The sequence below is a fragment of the Labrus bergylta genome, chromosome 2 (assembly GCF_963930695.1).
Source record: "Labrus bergylta chromosome 2, fLabBer1.1, whole genome shotgun sequence".
NCBI lineage: Eukaryota > Metazoa > Chordata > Actinopteri > Labriformes > Labridae > Labrus > Labrus bergylta.
In genome coordinates, this window is record NC_089196.1 from 6,570,565 (window position 1) to 6,591,256 (window position 20,692).

General features: G+C 39.5%; 1 protein-coding gene across 2 annotated transcripts in view; it reads right to left on the reverse strand.

Annotated features, from left to right (window-relative positions):
• abca2 (ATP-binding cassette, sub-family A (ABC1), member 2) overlaps positions 1-20,692 on the reverse strand; it is a 73,759-nt gene that overhangs the window by 39,751 nt on the left and 13,316 nt on the right. For both annotated transcript variants that reach the window (XM_020641138.3, XM_065963377.1), the window contains exons 2-6: positions 11,877-11,970; positions 4,197-4,308; positions 2,702-2,865; positions 2,188-2,309; positions 226-339 (exon numbers count right to left, since the gene is read on the reverse strand). In XM_020641138.3, coding sequence (XP_020496794.2) covers positions 226-339; positions 2,188-2,309; positions 2,702-2,865; positions 4,197-4,308; positions 11,877-11,970 — 606 coding nt within the window. The remainder of the gene's footprint in view (positions 1-225; positions 340-2,187; positions 2,310-2,701; positions 2,866-4,196; positions 4,309-11,876; positions 11,971-20,692) is intronic.

Genomic DNA, 20,692 nt, shown 5'->3' on the forward strand with positions numbered 1-20,692 from the left:
GATATTTAATCACATGGAGTTTTCAGTCACTGTAAGGCTCTGATTTTAATTGTAGTTAACAGCTGAAAGTGTATTCCCATGAGCTGGACCTGTTCTGACACGTAGCTCTGTGTATTGTGTGTGTATTGTGTGTGTGTGTGTGTGTGTGTGTGTGTGTGTGTGTGTGTGTGTGTGTGTGTGTGTGTGTGTGTGTGTGTGTGTGTGTGTGTGCATGTATGATCTCACCTTTAGATGATGAATTTTGTCTTCAGGTTTTTGTGTCGTGTCTTTCGCCCCCTGAATCAAAGTTTGGGCGACCCCTCCGTCTTTGAGAGATGTTCCAAAGATAAGAATGTACACCTGCAGGACACACACACACACACACACACACACACACACACACACACACACACACACACACACACACACACACACACACACACACACACACACAAAGGACATTAACATTTATTTTTATTATATTGACAATTCAATCTTAGTTTAATTGTCAAAGTGTCTGAATCCTCATAAAGGGACTTCTTATATCGTGCACACATGTTAATATTGAATTTTTTAAAGAGGGTACAGGACATTACTGAAGCCAATAAGCCCAGCCACCACCATCGGGCTGTTTCCTCCCCTAATCCATCGCCGTCCTCATTCCTGTACGGCCTGCTCTGACCTCCACCTCAGCAGCAAGTAAGTGTGGACAACAGGAACACGAGGAATACAAAGGAGAAATCCTGTCTGCATATTATCCCATGTGCTATTTTGTAAAGCGTCTCGAGATAACACTTATGAATTGGCGCTATACAAATAATGATCGACTGATTGATTGATTGAATAAAGATTTTTTAAAGATTTTATTTTGGGGCTTTTTTCTTTTATTTGACAGGAATGTGGATAAAGTAGGATATTGGGTAAAGAGAGAGAGAGTGGGGTATGACATGCTGGAAAGCAGCCAGAGGCCGGACTTGAACCCGGGCCACGGGTTTGGAGAACTAAAGCCTCCATACACAGCGTGTGACCTAACCACTAGGCCGTCTGCATCCTGCCAACACATTTCTAGGGCTGTGCACTCAAATGCTTCAAGTGTGTATTTCAAGCACTCAAACCTCGTCACACTGTCCCATCACATCTTCACATAACCCAGTGTGTGTTCCTTTACTGACGTACATGATTGAGCCTGAGTAACCCGCTGTTCACTAACAACAGATGGATGGACCTCCAGTCTCACTTAAAGCTATCTCACCATGATCGCACACTTCATCAACTTGGAGTATTCATTATGAACCTTTAGAAGGAGCATTCAAACGTCCCACACTCACAAGTTAATCACAGATATAACACATTCTTCCTAAAGGCACATCTTCTATTTTGTCTTACATTTCTTAATCAAACCAGGAGATGTTTTTCATGTTGACCTCTGTGTCAACCAAACCTTGACCCCTGTAAACCGTGACACCCTAGGTTGTAAGGTTTAAAGTGAAATATATTTCACCACTAACAACCTCCTGCTGATAAAAAGTTGAACAATTTTATGCTTTTTATTTCTACTAAACCACTAGAAGTTTGTTTTAATGGATTCAGAGCTTTGTCTCCCTGAAACAGATGTTTGCAGACACCCGCCTGCTCTCACTGCTGCACTGATTATTTTAAATATGGGACAATAGTTTGGGTTGATTAACTAAAGCTACAGTAATGTTCATCCTGACTGCAGACATCAGTGTGTGTACGTTATCATTCAGTGATGACTTTAATGAGCACAGCTGCTGGTTAACTCCTTCAGACCCTGCAGCTGCTGAGATGGACATGAATTATTTGTGTTTCAGTGTATAAAGATGTGATTCACTCAAACAGGAGACGACAGAAGTGGAGAAGACAAATGCTCATCTTTTAAATGTCTCTGTCTGGACGACTGGACTGAAAATGTGTTTGAAGAGGATGTGAGGCCACTTTCAGACATGCATCCCTTTTTTTTTTTTTTTCTGATTCTGCAAATTCACTAATCAGCCTTAAGTGGGGACAACAACCTTTAGAGCACATATTATCCCCCTTTTCCACCTTTTCAAACAGTGCAACCTGTGCAATTTTTCACAATATGTCCCTTTTAATATTTTAGAGAATTTGAATGAATCAGCAGGAAAGATCATTATTTAACATGGAATGATGGCCTTCACTGAGCTAAAGAGGTGTGTGTGTGCTCACCTCTCTGAGGCTGATGGGAGTGTGGAGCAGCAGGCTGCTGGTGGACTCCGACAGAGAAAGATTCTTCATAAGAAACTGCTGGAAAGATGATTGGTTCCTAAACACGCTGGCCAGGGTGAAGCCTGCACACAACACACAACAAACACACACACACAACACACACACAAATAATGATTTAATATTCATCTTTCTGTTACTGTTTTTTAACTTCCATTCAGACTTTATAGATGCAGTACATTTTTTCTGAACAAAAATATATCATTGACAGACCATATAAACAGATGACACTTCTGCTGCTATTGCGTCTTGCAAACCTGTGCAAATGCAGACAACAATACAACGTCTGATTCACAAAACACACACTAAGAGTTAAATGTACCCCTATCTGCGCTGCAGAGCAAACAGCGTCTCTCTGCATCGGTGCTTTTCACGACTTCATTGTAAAGTTACAAAGACCTGAGACAGAGAAAGTCATCACAGCAGCACATCAGTTAAATCAGGCTGATAGTCAGACCTTGGCTGTTGTTGAAGTTGTAGTCTGGTGGTAAAGGAGACGAGCTCAGGCTCTCCAGGTGCTGCTGCAGCGTCTCCAGCTCCTGACCCAAACCGGGCCGGTCCGACGTGAACAGTCGATTCTGTTCCACCACTTCACTGATCCGCTCCAGCAGCTGGCTCACACTGACAGAGGGAGTCAAAAGAACTTTTTAAATCTGCACGTATAAGAAATAAATAACATTCATCCTTTTCTTCATTACACCGTTCAGCTGAAACATAAATTAACAAACTTCAACTGGGAAAAAAGATTGTCAAAAGGTCGTCAAAATGTCAATACTTTGATACTAGAACTAAAAATCCTGCCGTGAAAGAGAGAGAGAGAGAGAGAGAGAGAGAGAGAGAGAGAGAGCGAGAGAGAGAGAGAGAGAGAGAGAGCATTGTCTAAACTGTCTTAACAAAATACTTTGTTAATGTTGGTACTAAAATGTTACCTGCAATTCTTGGTAATCAAATAAAAGAAGCTACCTAAACATTGGGTGCCTTGTACTTCTAGTTTTGTTGCCATGGTATCAAAGCAGGAATCCATATGGTTTGATTTTAACTGGACCCGTATCTCAGTTAAAAATTTGGTGATAGTATTTATACTTCATGACAAAAAAATAAGTCCAATGTCCTTTACAAAATGATGGGAAAATTGGAAAAACAGCCTTTTTCTATTCAAATGTAATACAATCAGCAAACAGCACCCTGAAAGGTCACCTGTTCTTTTTCTCTGTACAAAGTCTGTATGAGCTGGACAGGCAGGACCTTGACAGGTAATTATTTATTAATTATTTATTTAAAATAGGGACAGTGCACATTAATGAAACAAAAAATTTAAATATGCCAGATTATAGCCATAGACTAATATCCATCTGTAGTGGATCGGTGGTAAACAGGAAAACAAGTTACATAAAACCACGATGACAAGCACAACCAATACAATAACTAATGACAAAAGAACAACATATACTGTACATTAGTAGACAGAGACACATAAATAATGTGTGAATTTGATTTGTTTTTGTAAAAAGAAGTGAATGGGCTCTTGCCCAAGAGAGTCACCAGCTGTTATTCAGATATTTGTGTACATCTCAGGTGACAATAAGGGTCTAATAAGCAAGTTATCATGACATCACATCACATCACAGAACAAGGACAAAACAGACTATAAAAAAGGAAGGAGAAAAAATAGCTCAACATTTAAATAACTGAAGACATGTGGAGACATGACGATAAAGTCGTCATCTTCAAACTTCTGGACCTGGACAGACTTCTGTTGGAGAAACCTGTAAAGCTTTTGTAACGCTCCCAAACAGAAATCTAAACAAAGTGTCACTCGGCTCTTCATCTGAGGGGAATGTGGAGAGCGAATGGTTGACCATGCTCATGTTTTTTGGTCCTGCCCACTAAGAATGTATTTATAAATAAAGTTATGTAACTGATAATTCATCGCTGACAAAGAATGTACTCACGTGGAGTTTTTGTACTGCAGGAAGCCGAACTCATCCCTCTGTCCGTCCGGGCACAGAGACTGCATGATGGGAATGATGCCGGCCGAGGTGAGGGGGGCAGCGCTGTAAAAGGCTGCACATAGGGACAGGACGGACAAAACCGAGAAAATATAAAACCACAGACCAGGGGAAGGATGGGGGACGGAGGGAAAAAGAATTTAGAGGAGACAGGTGAGGATAAAAGAGGAGGAGGAGATACATGAGGAGGAAAAAACAGAGGCAGAGATTCTGTGTTAGAGTCAGAGACGAGGAGACGACACACAGCAGCTAACGGTCAGAGAGGCTCACACATATTAACGCTGAAAACACACACCTTTCATCACTTTGGAGCTAAATGATGAAAATATGGACTAAGAGATTTATTCCTATGTGTCCATGAATAATAAGCTGATGTTACCATGGTAACTGTTGTGTTTAAGCCTGTCTGTGAGAGAGGAGGCTGAATGTTCGCCTACAAAAACACTCTTTTTCCCCCAGCCTGTTTGTCTTTTATCATCCTGATCATCCGTTAAAAAACAAAGACAGACGATCTGTCACTGTATCACACAAGGTTGTGATAGCTTTCAATATTTTGATACTTTTTTGATACCACAAGTTTTAAAACTCTACAGCATCCATTCAATTAATGATCAATGATATATTCACTTGTCATATTTTTAACCCAAAAACTGAGACAAGATCCCTATACCAAATAAATGAATTTGAACTTTGTGCTGGCTTCACACACAAACAGGAATCACCAACTTAAACTCAAATTAATCTTGATACTGAAGTGTAATAACTGTACTTTTGAACATTTAGAAGGAGCTGTTCCGTCTCGTCTGAACGTCGTCATGGAGATGATTTGGCACTTCTTACAGTTCAATGTGAATGTCTTCAAAGTCAGACAGCACGAGCTGAGATTGTTCGAAGCGCCCAATGGTCTTATTAATCGGTGACGTGGATCTGCACCGTCACTACAATATCCAATATGTAAATTATGTCAATATCACACCCAATACCGATATTAGTTTGGATTGGTCCTATCTCTACTTATTTTTCCCCTTATATGTTTTACTCATGTTTATTTTATTCTCTTACCTATGTATTGTTTTTATGGCCCTCCTCTGGATATTAACCATCCAGGGCTCTTTTTGTAAAAGAGATTGTCTCACTGAGGTGGTTTGAAGTAAATCAACACCTTTGATTTAAGCACCAAAGAAAATTCCCCAAACAGCTTTCTGACTGAGAACAGAACTATTTCTACCTTGGATGGATAAAATGCACTTCTTTTCTGGACAGAAACCAGATTTTTTTAAAGGATTGAGTTCAACACAATGTGAACCCTTTTAACAACCTCAGAGAGTTGAGCAGAATAAGCAGAACAGACGGTGAGAAGATAAAGCCAGAGAGTGGCTTTGAGAGCTTGATTAACTCTCAGGAGAAATTAAACTCTCCCGTTCGGCATCGTTCTAATTATATGCAGCACGTCTTTGTTGACTTTATGAGTTAATTTGTGTTGAAAATGTGCACCAGATATTTATAGAACTCACATTTGCATGGCCTGTATAGAACTTTTTGTTGAAGTTGTCAAAAGTTCACCAATTCAACAGATTTTAAAAAAGTTCACAGTAAATAGTCTAACTCTGAATAGTCCAGTTTATGAAAAGGTTTAATCAGACAAAAGTGTTTTTTTATGAGAAATGAAAGGAAATCAAGCTATAAACAGCTTGTACTTTAATATTGTATTTGAATAGTTACAGTAAGTGATGCACTAAACATAATAACATAAAGTAGGTGTGTTCATTCAGGTCATTGACGTGTGTCTTCTCTGAACGTTTAGAATAAAAATCATCAATTTAAAGCGTTAATCACAATCCATCATTTAGTTAAAGCTCCAGTGAAGAATTTTTAGCTGGTTATGAAACTTACTAAAATCAATAACACTGCCTCTGTTTTACCGTCAAAGGTCAATGAACCTATAATGGACATGGATGACTATTTCTACATGGTTAGTTTTGATGCCTGAAATCACTGGATGGGGGTCAGATGAAGTGATTAACAGCACGCTGACTAAACTGCCTTATTTTTCTCCCACATGTTCCTAAGACAGATTTTTGATGAGTGATACTCTTGACTGTATAAATAAAGCAGGATGAGATTTTCTGGTTATCAAACAAACTTGTAAAGGACAAAATCAGCAAAGAGATATACAGTAAGATACCGTTTTGTCCACATGAGGTGCCAAAAATTCCTCACAGGAGCTTTGAATATGGAAACTGGAGAGACATTGTTAAAGGGGAATTATCTTATTATGTCATTTGAGCCTTATTAATACATATGTTTACGAGTTACTGACTAAAAGGTGCAACAAGTTTCTGAATTGCCACAGCAGCCTGCTTAAGCTGGAATGTGAAAATGGCTGCAAGACAAGTTAAGTTTTTGTCCCTGACAGGCTCAGATAGTTACCCTTCATGTCTGACAACAACATAGAAAGGATCCCTACAGAGGTGGAGCTTTTTGATGAAGAGAAAGATGATTTTTTAAACAGGAACAGCTGTTACACCAGTCTCTTCATAGACACCAAACCCCACTGACTAAACACTTGTTTTCTCGCTAACATGGTTGATGAGATTGAACTACTACCAAGTTAAATTAGTTTGTTGGTGTTTTTTTTTGTTATTGTTTTGGAGCTAAGATAACCAATTCAACTTTAAAATCATACAAGACTTTAAACCAAGCAGCTAGTCAAAGAAGCCGTGGACTCCTGTTTGAGGCAAATTCACTGTTTTTGTCAATGGCTCTTTTAACTTTAATTTTAACAAAAAAAAAGCCTGTCTATGTTGGGACTCTTCTGATAATGGTGCCAGACACTCAGAATATCAATCGAAGCTGCTAGTGAAAAAACAAGAACTTTCAATATTTGCAATAAAAGATTATGTTGCAGTCATTACAGTCATTTTCATGTCTGCAGGGTGAATCAATGTAAAACTTGTTGCACATTCATGTCATGTAAACCCTTAAATATGTGAACAAAATAAGGGTAGAGGTTTAAAGATACTAGAATCCCCCCCCCCTCCCCCCCTCACATCCTGCAGTATGAAACAAGAATTAGAGGAGATAAAGAACAATTTATTAGATTAATACATCAGCTGTACATTTAGTAGATTCAATGATTTACACACAAATGAATCACACACCAGGACACACAGGTAGGGACAGCACATTTGAGTCAGAAGAAGAAATGTGTATGTTTGTATAATTCAAGAGCCTGCAGAGCACAGTGAGGGCTTTTTTCAAATGTCAAAAGAAACATTGGCATGAAACAGTCATCAGTGACATAATTTAACTTTATTGTGCAGCCCATTTGTTTAAAAAGATGAAAGTGGGAGTTGTCGATTAGTTCATTTCATACAGTTTAAGTGTGTTCCTCTCTGTCCTGACACAGTGTTGTTAGAGGGTGTTGTTAAAAGTAAGTGTTTTAACAAAAGAGGCTTTGATGGTGATAGAGCCCTGTCAGCTCACAGCAAACGAGATGCATCAGGACTGAGAGGAACACACACAATTATAATTACTGTATATCAGTACAAACACAGATAGTTAGAACCCCAAATTCAGTCATTCAGAGACTCAAAAAACAGATGAGAGTTAAGTAAACAACAAAAGGCTTCAATCACTGAGAGAAAGATCTTTTTCTGAGGTTATGATTATGACTTACTTTTAGCATCTCATATATGAGATGCACAGGTAATGTTACAGTCTTTAGCAGATGATATATATATATATATTTTCTCGCTCTTAACGTGTCTTAAGGTTGACTGAAAGTTAGGGTGAGAGCATTTCCAGCATGGCGACAGCAACCGATGAGCTTCCAAAGCCCCCTGCAGTAACAGATGGGTGATGTCACTCAGACTTCATCCATTAATATTTACAGTCTTTGGTTTGTATACTCCTGTGTATTCCTGGCCCGTGTGTATGTGTAGCATGTTCATTAACAGAGTGAAAAACTGGAATTTCCCCTCTAAGATCAACAAAAGTATTTCTTCTACACTCTTAGATCTTGAGACATTTAAGTCACAGATTCTAAGATCTTGCACAGACTGGGTGTCGAGCAGAGTGACAACAAAATAACAGCTTGATTCCTGTTAAGATAATTTCACATCATTCTCCTGTTGGAAAATTTAAAGAAGAAAGAAAACTAGAAAATGTAGCAGAAGCATCTTTTAGCCACAGCGGGTCTTTATGTGTGTATGCAGTGTTTTGTTTTATCTGAGCTGATCGAGGCCGCAAAGTAAGCTAGGTTAGCAATACAAGCAGCATCAAACTTTCATCAGTACATCTGAGCTTACAACACTACCCTGACACCATGTTCTAACAGCAAGAGAGCGTCAAACTCTGGCGTCACATTCAGCGAGGACTGGGTGACAGCAGCCCTCTCCAGAGTCTCCTCCATGTTTACTTTCTATGCTGTTTGCACCTTCTGTTTGCTGCTGGAGAGAGCACAGGGACACTGGAAGTGAGTCATAGTTTGAGTTGGGGGTCATATAAAATGATGACGTCACACTTTCAGCAGTGTATATTCAGCTTTCATAATTTTATAATTCATCTTTTATAATGAACAGAGAAGTGAGGAGGCCTTCGTTTTATACAGATGATGAGAGGATGAACGGTAACTGTTAAAGGTCACATTATCCTCCTTTTCAACCAGTTGAAATACGTCTCACAGCTCCCTAAAACATGTCTGTGAAGTTTCTTACTCAAAATCCACTCTTATCCTGTATTTGATCATGCCTATAAACCGGGCTATAAACAGGCTGTTTCTGTGTCTGTACCTTTAAATATGTAAATGAGCTGTTTGACCACACCCCTCTCTGGGAGGGCTTTGGTGGCTCGGCGTTCTTGCTCAATGCCCTATTGTTTACGGTGAGAAGTCAGACTCAGAGGACAGAACAAACACCTAGCTGTGGAAGTGTCACCCACCTCGGGGAGGGGTTACTGCCCTTTGTGATGTCACAAAGGGAAAATCTTCAAACGACCTGTTTGAGTAGACCTTTAATGAAAAGTGGAGCATGCAAAAGTCAGAGAGGATGGACTTTTCTCATTATTGGGGGGGTTCTTGACAGACTAGAGACACATATTAATCATCATCATCATCATCTTTATTGCCAGACTCAGGAGTCCATAATGTTAGAGAAACATGTTTAAGTGTATTTTGCATAATATGTGACCTTTAACAGAGACTATATCATCTGCAGTGTTGTTCACATACTTACATCATCTGTTCACATAAAAACAGATGACCAAACCAAGTTATAGTTTCTTGTCTCTCCTCTTCTGTGACACGCTCCCTCACTCTCATTCATCTGTATGAGCTCGCTCTACCTCTCTCTAGCTGAGGTAAAGGCTGTAAATATATACTTATTGTTTGCTGCTCGCTCACAATGGCTACATTCTGTTACTGGACAGTCTGTCTGTGTTCATATCCGTGGGTTAATTACAAAAACTATCGATCAAAAAGGTCATGAAGATTGGGAATCACTGCAACTGTTTTATTAGGAATCATTGAGCATGCAGGCATACATTCCTAAGTATGTGAGATTATGACCTTCAGGGAAGAGACCTCACTCTTCAGGAGTAAATACCTTGATAAGATTTCTAATTTTAGAAGCAATTGTTGTGAGTCTCTGAGTGACTGAATGCACAGGTTCACGGTGTGTTGTATAGTTCAGGGTTAGATCACACACTTGGTGTAAACAGACAGACACAAAACACACCCCAAGCAAGGATTAACACGTCAGGGTTAAATCAACCAGAAGATGTTTTCATGAGTGGATCAGGTGTCAAACTAAATGATTAGGACACTTACACACTGCTCCATCCGACATGTTGTGAACATGCATCACGCACAGAAAGAAAAAAAACATTCAGAGAAGAAGAAATGAGACAACAGAAACAAACAAAAAAAAACGGTGAAGAAAATGACAAAAAAAAACACATCAACGTAAAAGTGAACTGCTACAGTGAGTGGACGTGACACAAAGTCAAACATGAACCAGCACAACAACACAACACTAGAAGGTGACACAAACAGTACAGCACATGGTGAGAGTCACATTTGGTAACAGCAGCAGATGCATCAGTTACGTCTTTATGACTGCAGGCACATCTGAGGCAAACATGACTCAGCAGAAGTGTTCACCTTCTGTATTCAAATGAACAACAACCCTAATGCAGGTTTATGAGGAGAGAAGGACAGAAAATGTTATTTCAACACCGTCAGTGCAATCCTGATCATCCTGAACCCACCCACACCTCACTGCAACGGTTCCACATGTGCAATATCATCTTCACATGTAGACAAACGACTCTAAGTCAGGATTTTAGTACCAATCTTTACGAACTGAAACTTCATACTAATGTCTCCAAGTTGATAGTAAATATCAAGTGAAGTGAAGTGAAGTATCAAGTCTACAGATGTTGAGCCAATGACCTTTAAACCATTGCAGCCATCAACTCAAATGTGTCTCCAGCAGTTTGTAGTTTATTAAGATTAAGATCCTCTTTATTAACCAGAATCAGCTGTTACATCTCTCTCTTCAAAGCCACTTGACTCCATTGACAGAAGCAATACTTTGACCTCTCAAGACACAGGACTTCTGCCTATATCAGTGAGTGGGTTTGTTTAGTTGTAGTTTGTTGGTTCAAAGGTCAACCTTCAGGTCCTGAGTCCACAAATGGCTTCACGCATAAATCTAACTCCTTCTAGCACATATGGAGCTATAGACATGTTTATTCGTTTTTAGAGTGAAAAGTGAAACAATAACACAATATGTCTTGTATCTTTCTTTTACTGATTTTTTTTTAACATGACTTCCTTCTCCCTTGCTCACGGCAGGCTTTAGGCTCTGGGAGGCAGCCTTTTAGCCAGACAGCAACATCTACAAATGTGGAGGTCGATATGAGTACAAAGTCAAAAATCAATAGTAAAAGTAATGTCTCAATGCAAGGGGCGGGACAATGGATGTAGAATCATGACTTTGATTGGTCTGCGAGGGAGTAGTGACATTGATAAGTGCAGTGATGTTCCAAAAGTTTAACTGTTTTCAACTGTGAGCGCTGTGACAAAAATCAGCGGACACTGAGGGTGCTTTTGTGAGTAGGATGCTGAACTCTCTCAAAACTCTGAACTGCATTGGTTCTGTAGAGAAAATGGGCGCTGCCAGTGCAAAAAAAAAACATTGTTAACAGACAAAGGCCCTTTAAAAATTAAATTGCTAAACAATACAAAACAAAACATGACAAATGGAGGAAGCATTCAGCAAGATAAATAACTGTTGATATGTGTGGAGTCTGGTGACTTTGAAGCAAGCAATGCAACTTTTCTTAAACACATTTCACATTTAGACATTTAGCAAAACAATCTGAGCCCGTCAGTGTTATATGAAATATAACGCTGAAACCATTACAGCTCTTCTCATGACTGCCAACTGAAGCGGTCAACGTTAACGATTCTAGATTTGTTGACCCCAAATTACATCAAAATGATGCCCCATGTCACCAAAAAGTGAAATTCCCTTTGAGACTGATAGCATTGTATCAATGTTGTAGATTTTGTTTATAAGACTTATCCCCTGATGTTCAGGTTGTGATAAGTCTGCTCACCTTCCTTGACAGGAATGGCCGGCTTCTTCTGCCTCAGGCCGAGGAGGATGAAGAAGAGGACCAGTGGGATGAAGATCTCAAAGGCCAGCACCCACTGCAGGAAAACAGGAAGAACATAGAGACCATTATTTGTGCTGCTCATCCATAAAACCTGCAAAACTCGAGCCAAGTTCCTACAAGGTCAACCTCAGTCGTGGTTCTTTACTGTGAAACTCTTCTTGTCGGTTCCCTTCTCTGTGCTTGGGGATCACTCTGTGAAATAGATTGCCAATTATCACAAATCGATTCATTACATCGGAGTGTGAAGGATGTCCAGTGTGCTAAACATGCAGAATCCGCTTATCGTTGCTGCTGCCAAAACCTCTCCACACTCGACGACTCCTCCTGATCGCAAACTTACAGTTTATATCAAATCAATACCACAAAGTATTGTCTGAATTCAACCATACACACAGATTCCATCCTCAGCTCGTAATCTTCACTTGCTTTCTGTTTCTTCTTATTAACATTGTTGGACAAATTCTGTCAGTAGCTAAAGATTCAATTAGTGAGGCCGACTCTTAGCTGGACATGCAGCAGACGCCCTGAAGTGGACATTCATAAATCACATTTAGGCTGCAGGAGAGGAGAGGAGGAGGGACCAACGTTACTGTGCCAAGATAGCAACGATTTATGACTGTGATGACCGACTCTGACTCGGTGGACCACCTCCAAAGACAAATATTAAGCAGTCTGATCGGTGCACCTTTAAGAGACCAGCTGGGAAAGTAATTGGCCTGTCTGACCTCTTCCAGACGATTGGAACTCAAACACAATTCAAGATCATGAATATTCAGAACGATATAAAAGATCAGAGTCAGATAGACCAGACATCATTGAGTCTTCACAAATTAAACCCACAGCTCGAATGGCCTTGGTCTCCCTGATGGAGGGTGGAGTTTGGTCGGACAAATCCTTTCACCCTGGGTTACCTCCTCACCTGACCTGAGTATCACGATTTTAGAACTAAGCTCTAATGAATTACAGTGTTTAGCCATAAATAAAGTGTGCTAAGTTTTTAATGGTTGAGAGAAGCATAGGTACACCTGAGTTTCTTCTACCTGTTGTTTTGTGTGTTTGTGTGTGGGTGTGTGTGTGTTTGTGCGTGTGTGTTTGTGTGTGGGTGTGTGTGTGTGTGTGTGTGTGTGTGTGTGTGTGTGTGTGTGTGTGTGTGTGTGTGTGTGTGTGGGGGGGGGGGGGGTTAAAGGGTTTGCTTAGATCCAGGAAAATAGCAGATAAAAATAGAAACAAGAAATATTGTTCCGGGCACCTTTTTGTGTTGTGTTTGATAAAATGTGTGTTTCTTTTGAATGCAGTCGGGTGGCAGTAATAATGCTTTGAAGAACACAGGACTAGTCCAGCAGATGCATCCTGTATCCTGAGAAACACCACAGTCAAACATAACTAATTAATTTAGTGCTTCCTCTTGTGCCAAACTATCTCTCAACAGAGGAACAGCTGAAAATAACTTCTGTTAACGGACGTTAATCCACATACAGCGACAAAAATGAACGTAAAATATGACAAAGCATTATGAGTAAGTTATAAATAAGCCTAAAAACAACTACAGCGAGTGTAAAATAACAACGGCGATATTGAGCGGTGAAATCTTCAACTAAGCATTTGGTAAAGTTATTCTTCAAGATATAATGATCTCCACTCGTTGAAAACGAACGTCGTTGAAACCCTCGGTTCCTCCTCTTCCTCAAAGTTACCCCACCTTTCAGAACCCTCACCATGACAACCATATTTTAAAGAGGATTTAACACCTACGAGGAGCTGGGTGTAAGATTTAAGGTGTAACTTCAACCTAAATCAGAAATGTTCAAACTAGGCTGGTGATAGACGGTGCTCAGCCTGGAGAAGTTTTTATTGAATGTCCTTGCATCAGGTGAATTATCCTGGAAAATTAAGTTGTGGTCGTTTAGACACAAAATATATAAAAATATGGCTGTGGTTTAAAAAATAAGCAAAAACTGCAGCTCTTTAAAACTCCACTGTCATCGTTCAGTGTCCTCAATTCAACCTGTGTGTGTGTGTGTGTGTGTGTGTGTGTGTGTGTGTGTGTGTGTGTGTGTGTGTGTGTGTGTGTGTGTGTGTGTGTGTGTATTATGGCAGCATAATGCTCTCTGGTTACATGAGAACCATGATGTCTTTGTGTGGCACACATACACACACATCATCCAAAAACAGCTGGTGTGTGTGTGTGTGTGTGTGTGTGTGTGTGTGTGTGTGTGTGTGTGTGTGTGTGTATGTGTGTGTTTCTGTCTGTGAAGGTCATGACAAACAAACAGGTCTTTTACAGAGACAGGAGACTACTCACACACCAACGCACACATACACACACCCACAAACAAGAGCTCCCTTCTTGTAAATAGTCGTACAATTGAACTTAAGGACTTTTACAGATGAATACACAAATATGTATGCACAAAAAAACTTTGTTATGTTAAGTACAAAGTTATATAGTGAAAAGTGTCAGACTGTAAACTTTGTATGACACATACTCAGCAGAAAACAGTTTCCAGAGGAGTGTAAATGTGTGTGTGGATTAAAGTCCTGTATTGATTTCCATGCCTCAGAGAACAAAAGCAGTCGTCTGATTTGAATAATAAAATGTCAGAGCGCTCCATGAGAGCTGCAGCTTCACTTCACTTCCACATTTGCATGTTAGGGGTCAAACTTTCTGCATCGCTACTACCCAAACTCATCCCACACAGCACTCCCTTTCTCTGATGCTGCACTAAAACATGCACGATGTTTAAAGTAGAACTTCAACTCATATTGATTCAACCTTTACAGGACTTTCAGAATAATCTGTATTTTAAGACCTGGCCAAGCACGCACACCAGTATTAAGTTGTTAATGTGTTAAATAGAGAACAAATAGAAAACAGGGATCAGCTGACAATCTTCAAAGGGATAGTTTGGTAGTTTTGAAGTGGGGTTGTATGAAGTACTGTCAATAGTTAGTCTGTTAGCGACAGGAGATGCCTGTCAGTGTGGCCTCTTTAAAGGAAGAATATGCGATTTTTTGATCCAGCAGATTTCGCCCTTGAGCACCAGCATGAAACCAAAACAACTCGCGCTGTATTGTTGTGTTAGCATGCTAGCGATCTTTATTATGCTCGTATCTTCACACTGCTTGCAAATTTACCTGAAATGAGTGTGATCTAGAAATGCTTACGTGACATTCAATTAAGCAGTAAGTACAGTATGTTATTCTTCTTTTCTCTTGTCCCTCAATTGTCCCGGCGATGTAAACAAAGTGTAGATACGGCTCGGAAAACATCACAGACAGCTGGACTGGGACTGGGGACACTCATTGTAGACAGTCATGACTCACAGAGTTATTTTCAGAGGATATACTTGATTTCTATTATATTTAAGTGTGAAAAATCGCATATAAAGCCTTTAAGGAGATACCGACCGGAGTACAAGGAACGTAAGCTTGGCTTTACGGCTATGCAGACGCCATTGTTTACTCCACTTACGACGCATGCTTGCAGCGGGCTCCGTCAAATAATTGAGCGTACTTGAATGGAATTGAGCAAAGTGGAGGGACGCTGCTGCCACGCTTTGGAGACAGACCGCTGCACTGGAAACGCAGGAATTGAGAGGGCGCAATCAGATCCTGTGGAAACTGCCAGTGCTGAGCACTAAAACAAGAGACATTTAACGTTCCATAATCGTGAGTGTGTGCTTCAAACCGACACAAGAATCTGTCCTGCTGTAGACTGTACCCACCTGAGGGGTCTTTGATGTTAAATGTGTGCTCGGCTTAGGCGAAGGGACGTGGCATTAATGTTCCAGTTCCACCAACCAGCACCAATTTGTGTATCTCTCAGCTCAATATGATGTCACAGGAGCAATATGTCAGTTCATCTCAGGGTCATTATGTCTTAAAACAATGTTTTTACAACCGAAGGAGACGGGAAATGTTGTCCATTATAATACTCAGTCAATTTTATCGACACACTTCCTTTACGTAGACTAACCCTTTGCTAGCAGAATCAGTGTCATTGACGATGTTTCTACACAAACACGTAAAAAGGAAATGAGGATCTGAAGCATTTTGGAGAGGATAACTTTTTCTATGTCAAAAGAAATAGTGAAGAAAAAACGTTTTTTTTTTTTTTGTTTCTTACCTGACCGATCTGATTAAACCGACCTTTAAACAAACCCTCTCTATTAGAGAAAAAATAGAAGGTTTCTAAAAGAGAACGAGCACACAGAATGGCCTGCATGTTTCACACTGTGCCTACACACACATTATGAATCATCAGTGTGAAACAGCTCAGAGGACATCTTCAGAGAGACATTCAGTTTGATGCTTCACACACTGCTGCACTAAATACATCCATGCTTTACATTTGTATTTAAAAACAACATTGAATGGAGTGTCATCATATAACAGACTCGTGATGTACTTAAATGATAAAGAAGTTTTAGAGGACACTGATTTTTCTGCACAGTTTCACAGTGACTGAAGGTTCAGACATCAGTAACTACATTATGTGATTACGCAGTAGAGTTCATGATGAGATGCAAATAGGGCAAACATGAAAACGTACTAATATGCCTCATTAGCACATTCTCACCTCACATATTTAATCTATTATTACTGGCTTTCTTCGTGTCGTTTTAATCTGCTACATGTGTCAGTACACGCTCCATGAAAGGTTTTTCTGCAATGCACTTTGATGTCAAATTTATTGCCACATTTTTATTCTTTTTTTTCCAGTTTAGTGCCCCAACAAACTCCACCATCAGCCTACAGTATCTCTTTGGCCCATGTTCATCAGATTTAACCATAAGTACCAGCTTTTGGCACATTAAAGCTCTTCCAGCTGGCTCTTTCTCTGTGTTTGCAAGTTCATTTTTGTCTGTTTTACAATGTAATTACCAAGATGCAGCACTTCAGCACACGTCTGAATCTTTAGTTTTTCGAGAAATGAGCTAAGCTAAAATTAGCAGCTTAGCTTGCCTGCCTTGCATTGATGTTGCCCCCCCCCCCAAAAAAAAAAAAATACAGAGATTCAGCCGACAAATCCTGCAGATGACTCGGACTCATATGAGCTGAGAGAGTTGACTTTCAGAGTGTAGCCTGAAAACAAGCCTTTTTAATAGTGATGAAACTGAGCAGGTTGGTTTATTTTGCAGCTGCAACCATCCGCCAAAAGCAACGAGCAACAAAAGAGATGAACTCGGATTCAGATTTTCCGCTGCATGGTAAAAAATGTACTGATTTCAAGTCAGACATCTACAGCACGCAAATTCCCATTATGTTCTATATTGTACCGCCCATTAGCAAATAAATAATGTGCAATAATAAGCTAACAATTGAACATGGCAGAGTCTGGCATACACACACACACACACACACACACACACACACACACAAAGAGAAGCTTCTCAGTATTGAAGAATCCTTATTATTCCTGATCTGTGCTCAAAAGTGATGTCATTCAAAACATTTGGAATCACAATGGAGCCAATGTTTGAGTGAGAGGGTTGACTACACACGCACGCACGCACGCACGCACGCACACACGCACACACACACACAGGACAATAAGATCCGTTTATAAATACTGATGTACAGACTTCCATTTAAAAAGTGACTTTTCAGACGTGTTTAAATATTTCATGGAGCGTCACGTCTCCTTCTTCTGACCTCTATAATATTCAGTGACGACAAACTTAGCCTTTCACTTTTTCATGAAATATTTCATGAGAACAATGACAATATATTACCTACAAAAAAAAACCATCGGGGAAAAAAAGACTTTATCTGAGTATTTAAGGTCTGTTGACAGGGGGCAGTGTGAGATGAGATTATCAGAGACTTCAAAACAGACTGTAAATATTTTCCACAGCACAGACAGTCGGCTCTGGATTTCATGATTGGCTGTTCAAAGAAATCATAATGACATTTTTATTTGTAAGAAAACACTACAGGACCAAATCATCAAAGAGATAGTCTTACCGCTGTGTCCCCGCGTGATAAAGATCACATGGGTTGCAGCAAGGCTTTTTGCACATATTAACTAAAACCAAAATAACACACTTTAATAAGGCTTTTTGGTTAGAGTGTGAAGGCTTGTTCTATTGGTTTTTATTTATCATGAAAAAAACATAATTTATGTCAATGTCATTTTTTTAATCATTTTTTGTGTGGGTTGGGGGGGGGGGCAGCTTGTCCTAGATACAGGTAAGGCAGGCTTCAAGGGCAAAAAAAAGGCTAGGGAACCAATGGGCTCTTTGAAAGAACTCTATAAAAACACAATTTATCAGATGGATGTCAGGCTGATGAAGGAACTTGGCCGATGAGTCTGATTATAAGGCCACGCCCCCTGAAGGAACCGCGTAACATGCCACAGTTTCTATGTTAACATGGACCCCTAACAACTGGACTAATAACCTGATCATAATAAAAACAGTCCATGTAAACACCTCAGTCTGAAGAGACTGATCCGACTGTTCATGCGAGTTTATGGACGTCTTAATCACATCACCACTTGATTTAGAATTCATGTAAACAGTGAAAGTTCAAATCCCTAGTTAGGATTTTAATTTGGCTGAAGAAATAATGTGCATGTGAACACAGCTAGTGTTGGATTCATTTGGGTAAAAATGTGTTTCATAGTTTTTATCATGACCAGTTAAAGTAAAAAACCCAGTGAATGTAAGTATGACGTGATCGTACCTCTCTACACGCACGCACGCACGCACGCACGCACAAAGCACCTCTCACTCTGCTGTATTATTAAGCACACATTCACCACACATTAGTTTAATTATTCAGAGGTCTGATCATGACTCTGCAGTGAGCTGAATGAAGGTGGGGGGTCAGACAATAATGGTGGGAGACGAATGAATGCGTTCTATTGTTTTGATATTCATGTAGAGCCTGGCACTTTGGTGACATCATTTCTTCACTCACTAATTATTTAGTCACTCAATTAATTCCCAGATGTACAAAAAGACTCAATGTGATGCCTACAGGTTTCAGGTTTTGGCCTTTTAAAGAATTTACATAGATATCAAACAGAAAACATGTAAAGATGTCAGATGAAACGACATGTTTGATTTTTTAAACTGTAATTTTTCTGACATATGACTCTGATTGAAACCCTTATTTATATCATAATCATATAGTTGTTAATCTTTCATCTACGGTTGTCACGATTCCAGTATTTGAAACTTTGATACGATTCTAGTACAAATCAAACAATATTGATACCTGTTGCAATACCATGGCAACAAAAATAGAAGTCCTGCACCCATATAGGGTCATTTATTATTTTTAATTACCAAAAAGTACAGACAGACACCTGCACACTGTCTAAATTGGAGAAATTAGTTAGCACAGAATGTATTTGTGCAGCTAAGCCTCTTGAAGTTAGCTGAGAGTAAACTCATTCTTTCAAGCTCTCTCTCACTGGAGCTAGCATTAGCTGTAACAGGCAGGCCGCTGCTAGCTAGTGGTACTAACTGATGCTGTTTCCATGTTTATCCAGACTCTGGTCAGTGCTACGTTCATTTTAGCTCACAGCTAAAGTATTGTGTTAACCCACATGCTTTGTGGGGCCTTTGGGTTGTGGTCCTTTTTTGGTTGTTGCTCCCCTTTGTAAACATAGTTTTTGTTAAGTGTTCTTGTTTTGTTATACCAAGGCAACAAAGATGTCATAGGTTCAACATATTAGGTAATATCTTGTGTTTTACCTTTCAAATATTGCAGGCTTCTAAACTCCTGCACACTGTCTAAACTGCACAAATACATTGGCAATGTTTAATATTTGCTCTCTGTCTTTTACCCGCAGCAGCTTTCGGTTTGAAATATGACTGAATATCTGATGTTTTTTTATTCTTTGTATGAGTTGACAAGAAATTGCTCAATATTGGGTGCCTAGGACTTGTATTTTTGTTTCTGTTGTATCTTTAGATTTTTAAAGTTTTAAAGGTTAAATATCTGATATTGTGACAAACCAAATGGAGGCTCTAAGAATTTGAACCCACGGGAAAGTTGCTGCAGATAAGCAATGTGACGAGTTGTCTGCATGAACAGAACTAACAATTGTGTTGTCTTCATTCATCCTGGAGTTAAGTAAAGAGATTTAGCAGTATTTATAGTTGTTCTATCATTTACCTTGGTGTCTCAATTTAGTCATGAAAAGAGTAACATCAACAAACACTCATCAACTTTAAGGGAGACAAAATGAACACTGTTTTTGTAGGTTCAAACAAAAATCCTCCTCAGAGGACAAAATGTCTCCAGACAGACCTGATGAGCAGCTCAAAGAACCCGTCTCAGAAGTCTGAGGATATTCTTACTTTGTGTCATAACTTCAGAATCACCTGGTGATGATTATGGATAAAGTCATTTTTCCCTAAACTCTCTATTAACACTATTTAGGATCTGTCCTGTGGCTAAATAGCAAATAATCAAATTCATATACAGTGCTGCATACTTAATGTTCATGTGTCCAATCATACCTCGATTTAAAAGAATTGTGGGGATTTAGTAAGAAGACAAGCTGTTATCACCCGAACTTAAGTCTGCTGTAGAATGTAAATAGAGAATAGAAATAGATTTTGTCAAAATATCACAGTCAAAATTACCATCCATCCAAAATACATTTAAACTCAAGAGCAGGCAGGAAAAAGGGCACTGTAGGGCATTACAAGCAACTTTGACAAATTGACTATTTGATAAATAGCAAGCGATGGGGCGGCTCAGTGGTCGAGTCCGCCGTCTCTCTCCACCGTACATTT